The 1,773-nt window shown below is 46.5% G+C and overlaps 1 protein-coding gene across 1 annotated transcript; it reads right to left on the bottom strand.

The window, feature by feature from the left end:
- On the bottom strand, positions 1–1,428 carry LOC136066398 (uncharacterized). Its single transcript, XM_065770678.1, has one exon. The coding sequence runs from the start codon at positions 1,426–1,428 to the stop codon at positions 1–3; it is 1,428 nt and encodes a 475-aa protein (XP_065626750.1).
- Between the last annotated feature and the right edge of the window lie 345 nt (positions 1,429–1,773).

Genomic DNA, 1,773 nt, shown 5'->3' with positions numbered 1-1,773 from the left:
TCATGGTCCCCGGCGGGGCTGAAGAGCAGCCTCCGCCGATGGTGGAAAGTTTTCATCTTGAGCAGCGCCGGCACGGGCTCTGCGTTTTAATGGAGTGGGTGACTCTAAATGAATGAGAGGAGAGCGTTTTCCTAAGACAGGTTCTGGGTTGATATTTTCTTTGAGGTGTAAAGGCCTTTGGATTCTAAGCCACTTGCCTTCGGAATGGGTTGTAGGGAGATTTTGGTCCTGGTCCATGTTTGAGCGGTCATTAAGTGGAGAGGGCGAAATGGGCTGACCTATGTGATGTTTGTTTGTTGGGCCTTCCAGGTTGGTTATATGGGCCGAGTGGTGTTGTTCCTGGGCTGGGGGAGGGTTATTAGAGACCCTAGGATCTTCTGTCACCTTTTCACAGCCGAGTATGTCTCTGTCCAGGTCTTGAAGTGTCTTCTCGAAGTCACCTCGAATCGAGGAGCTCGTTCCTAAAGCCTCCTCGGTTTTATCCCGTATCCAATGGTTAGTAGTGCCCGATATGCTGACAGATCCTAACCCCCGATTTCCGGGGCTCTCATTAAATGTCCTCGGGGAAGGATGACTGGTTCCCGAGGTGGCCTGCTGCATCGACGCAGGGGAGGTTTGAAGTGGGGACACGAAGGGAGTGGTGCGACTGGCCGGCTTCTTCTTCGTAAAAAAACCCGGTACGGTGACCACTTTCTTCCTAGATGAATTGAAAGGCTGAGCCCGGAGCCAGGACCCAAATTGCTGGTCATCCGCGTTAAGGGTTCCTTCACTGTTGATCCATGTTTCGCAATCTTTGTCGACGTGTGTGAGACACCCGCACCAGTAGCAGAGGTTTGGGAGTCTCTCATATTTAAATGAGACCCAGTGAGACTTGCCATCTTCCAATGTTATGAGTCTGCCTCTACATAGGGGTTGAGAGATATCCAAAGAAACTCGGACTCGAATGAAGCTGCCTCCATCAACCTCCGTCATATCATCGGGAGGGAGAATCTGGCCTAAAGGCTCACAGATTTTCTCTGCTATCACACTGTTTCTAAATCGCAGCGGGATGTCGAAAATTTGAATCCAGAAGGGAACCTTTGTGAGATCTGTGGCTCTGTATGTGATATCCTTGTCGTATCGAGCGAGGACCATGATGTGCTTGTCGAAGCTCCATGGTTCCGCGGAGAGAATACGATTCACCTCAGACTCACTTTCAAACGAGAACAGGATAATATGGTCGCCAATGTTCTTGACCTTGAAACCCGCTTTGGACCTCCATAGAGGGGTAAAGGTGTTAGCGACTGCTTCTATGTTTAAAGGACGTTTTGTTAGGAACCTTGCAACTATTCCATGTTCGCTGGTGGCTTGGTCGCTTCTTAGGCATAAACCAGAGCCCTCTGTTTCAGAAAGAGATAGAGAATGCCAATGTTTTGTCAAATCTTCCATGCCCAAACCAAAAGACTAAAAAAACAACTAGGTGTTTCCCAGACCCCTGCCAAGAAAAACCCACTAGCCTCGCAATAACAGTGTTATTACAAGGGACCTAAGCACCTTCCGAAGAAGGGACAAACAGTGCTACGTACTGGTGTGAGTTTTCTATGGAGAAAAGCCAACCAGTGCTACGTACTGGTGTGAGTTTTCTATAATATGTTTTTTTTTAATAAAGAAAATTTTATAATACATGTTTTAGACATGTCAGAAAGTTTTTTCACACATTTAATTAAGTTATATAATCTCAATAAATCAGAGAATAAAATTATTTTTTCACATACCTTTGAACACACATCTTTA

This window comes from Quercus suber, unplaced genomic scaffold, assembly GCF_002906115.3.
Source record: "Quercus suber isolate HL8 unplaced genomic scaffold, Cork oak 2.0 scaffold_34, whole genome shotgun sequence".
Lineage (NCBI taxonomy): Eukaryota > Viridiplantae > Streptophyta > Magnoliopsida > Fagales > Fagaceae > Quercus > Quercus suber.
The sequence above is the reverse complement of the archived record's forward strand: the minus strand, read 5'-3'. Positions and strand labels throughout refer to the sequence as shown.